Source organism: Phytophthora infestans, genomic scaffold (genome assembly GCF_000142945.1).
Source record: "Phytophthora infestans T30-4 supercont1.69 genomic scaffold, whole genome shotgun sequence".
NCBI classification, from domain to species: domain Eukaryota; phylum Oomycota; class Peronosporomycetes; order Peronosporales; family Peronosporaceae; genus Phytophthora; species Phytophthora infestans.
The window spans coordinates 656,211-659,635 of NW_003303690.1; the positions used below are offsets into that span (position 1 = coordinate 656,211).

Below are 3,425 nucleotides of genomic sequence, written 5' to 3' on the forward strand. Positions count from 1 at the left end.
CAAATTGTTTCCACATTCCGAAAGCTGTGTGGAAGCCGGGTTTTTCAAGATTCTCGCCATACACAGTCACGTTGCGCAGCCATTTCGTTTTCATTTTGGCCGTCTCGGACTTCCTAAAGATATTGTCGCCTCTTTCTTCTTCATAAATACGGAGCGACCTCTTTTGGATTCCAGCAAAGTGATGAACAGACGAAAACCCCTCCGAGGATACCACCTCGTCCGGAAGAGCGTTGCCTTTCCCGAGCAGGACAATGGTTTAAGTTGAAGATGGAGATGAATGCGCATCGCATATTATTCTTTCTGGGATTGAAACCGATTACGGTGAGAACAATTGCGGAATGAAGTAAGTGCGCTTATTAAGAAGAGAAAAAAAAAACACATTAAGTCGACACACGGTTAAAACCAGACTTGATTATGGTACGGAACAAATCGGTGTGCACAAACCACAAACCAGGCAGGATTTTCGGAGGTCGCCCAAAATTGGGTATTGATGCAGAGGTTGTTTGCCATGAATTGTAAATAGATACAACACGCAATCGAAAAAATACGACTACAGGACGTGCTTGTCTCTTTAGATAACTTGCGGCGGATATATTAGGAATTTTGCTCTACCATATCAGAAAAATATTGACCAAACGAAAAGATAAGACTCAGTATCTTTGCATTAATAGACGCAGATTTATGTCCTCTTTATCGTAAGCACCAAACTAAACATTAAACAGCTTCTTCACTGCATGACATGCTGCCGAACACACGCTCTAAATGCATGAAGGCAGCGTGCACATCTCGTTTTTTGTTCGGTTGTTGACAAGCTGTCTACAAAACCCCGACAATCAATTTATTTTACTTTTTAAGAAATAAAGCGATAAAAGTACCGTTGGGCGGTAGCATTTGACAGCCACAACCTGACTATTACTGGGACCTAAGACGTCAGAACCACCTCACTATGCTTATATGTTATACTGTTATCACGTTAGAACACCTTAGCGAAACAAGCGCATTTGAGAGAGTTCAAATCTGCCCACTTTTCGCCTGAATGTGAGATATTTCCCATGTACAAAATGATGGGAGGTGGGTCGCTCAATATACCCAAAACCCAAATAAACTAAAATCCAATTTGAGAACACATGATGGAGATCGAGGACAACGTCGTTGGCACGCTGTTCTTGCAGAACGGAGAAGACAATGGCTACGACCCAGAAGACTTTGTGCAGGAGCTGGACGTGGGGAGCTCGACGCCGCACTTTCGCATCTCAGTAGCGGACGATGACGGTGGCATCCCCGGTTCGCTCTTCGCTTGCGCTGTCTGGAACGGAGCGGTGCGTTTCTACTGCAGCTCAAGTGCGAAGAACAACATTGCAACTTATTCTACCAATCCAATGCTACATTTCGCTGTCCAGAGATTCATCGCCATGCACTTCGCCAAACATCCCGAGCTGGTGGAGGGTCGGAGGGTCGTGGAATTCGGCGCAGCTTCGTGGGTTTTTCAGTGAAAGCAACGTAAGATTCGAGGGAACTTACAGACGATCACTGTTAATTATTCTACAGGGCGCTGCCGTCGCTTGTGGCACTCCATTTCGGTGCAAAGCTGGCTGTTATGACAGGTAAGAGGGGATTCATTACAGTGTTTTAAAATTTATTCATGGTCTTTTGCAGATTACCCAAACGACTTATTGTTGAAAAACATTGAAACGAATATCAAGCGTAACGCACATTTATTGGGGACTGGGAGACGTGACGTACGGGGACATCTCTGGGGCAGTGACACAGCTGCGTTGCTGAAATGTCTGGATGCTCCCCCGTCTGCCGTGTTGGACGAGCAAAAAGAGTCTGAAACTCCAGACGACTCGACAAAAGCTCGATTTGAAGTGGCAGTTGTTGCAGAGTGTCTATGGCTGCATAACCTGGTAAGTGTAAAGCGCTGACTTGAAATTTGAAGATGGTCTTATTTATTTGTTGGCTTACCAAGCATGAAGACTTGCTGAAATCAATCGACGCGTGTCTGTCACCTGGAGGAAAGGTGCGACATGTTCTTCTCTATTTGAATCGCATTGTTGTGATCGAAATTTGCTGTGTCTTAACAGGTATTTGTTAGTTTTGCCCACCACGTCCCAGGCCACGAAGAGCACGATTTATCGTTCTTTATCAAGGCGAAAAAGCTATTCGGGTTCGACGCTGTCCATCTGGACACGCTAGCTTCCCCGCATATCTTCAATGCCGACAGAATCGTCGACCAGTATTTGTACATGCTCACCAGGTCCAAATAACAGATCAATTATGTTCCAGATCCCATGACATGGCAAAAAAATGCATTGATGAAAGTACTATAAAACAAATAGAAAAGTACTTGGAACCCACATCCTAAAGGTTGTGGATACCATTATCCTAAGAATGTGGCGATGGAAAGGTCTGGCAGCAATAGGCCGTCACGTCCACAGTTGATCGTGTGACGCTCAGTCGAGAATTGAGGGTTGTTCTCAATAAACTCGAGGTAGTCGGGCGCACCAGGTCTCACCACGTTGTCTGCAGCGATAACAGAGCCGGGAGCCAACGTTTGACTGCCGATAATTAGCTTTAGATCGGACAAATAGACCGTCTTCTCGTGGTCGATGAAGTACAACTACACACAAAAAAAACACTGTTAGCGAAGTACTGCGACAGGTGCAGACACGTCGACGATCTTGCCACGCAGCACTTGATACTGCTCTGAGAATGCCCCAACATACACCGTCACTTGATTCACTAGCCCCGCAATCTCCACCATCTCACGAGCGCGAGCAGCAAATACTGGCGAGTATTCAAACGAGTAGTAATGCGACTCCTTGCCGACGACCTCACGGTACTGTAGCCAGTGTAAGCGCCCAGTTCTGCCATCACGACTGGCTTTTTCTTGCGGATCTCCTCGTCGCGCTCTGCGTGTCGTTTGACGTATTCGAGGCACTTGGCCGAGCTGGAATAGTCAGGACGCTCAGTTAGAGATAGTCATACATTACACAGAGCAAAGAATTACGCACTTCTTGTCCGTCCAGCGGTCAATCTGCTCCTTTGTGGGTCTGGGGCCATTGCCCCACGGTCCATTGAAAGCTGGCTGTGCACTCATAATGACGGTGAGCTTGCGTGGGGAGATGAACGGGGGGGGGGGGTGCTTGCAGTGCAGATTGGAAAATGAACAACGACTCATCCATTCGAGCCGCTGCTTTGAAGGGAGCAAAGCAGAGAGAATCCCGAGTGCATCGACGCATCAACAAATGCTTGAAGTGATTATGACCAACCCTGAATGCTTGCCAACTACAGGACAAGGGATCGCCAGTCTAACATGGGCCTCGAACAGCTGTATGACACAACAAAGCTGATCTCGTTCTGCCAAGTTCTTTTGTGTATGTAGCCATTTTGGCTTGGTTATAATTTCTTAGCACAGAGTTGAG

The 3,425-nt window shown here is 46.6% G+C and overlaps 2 protein-coding genes across 2 annotated transcripts; one reads left to right on the top strand and one right to left on the bottom strand.

Moving 5' to 3' along the window:
* Positions 1 to 1,127: 1,127 nt before the first annotated feature.
* PITG_18575 (uncharacterized protein) lies at positions 1,128 to 1,925 on the top strand (the record flags this gene model as incomplete). The annotated part of the gene is made up of 3 exons (XM_002997631.1): positions 1,128 to 1,477; positions 1,549 to 1,604; positions 1,657 to 1,925. 3 exons carry the CDS (start codon positions 1,128 to 1,130, stop codon positions 1,923 to 1,925), a joined length of 675 nt encoding a protein of 224 aa, XP_002997677.1.
* Positions 1,926 to 2,380: 455 nt separating this feature from the next.
* On the bottom strand, positions 2,381 to 3,100 carry PITG_18576 (uncharacterized protein; the record flags this gene model as incomplete). The annotated part of the gene is made up of 3 exons (XM_002997632.1): positions 2,381 to 2,620; positions 2,770 to 2,950; positions 3,015 to 3,100. The coding sequence occupies 3 exons, from the start codon at positions 3,098 to 3,100 to the stop codon at positions 2,381 to 2,383; spliced, it is 507 nt and encodes a 168-aa protein (XP_002997678.1).
* Positions 3,101 to 3,425: the final 325 nt, after the last annotated feature.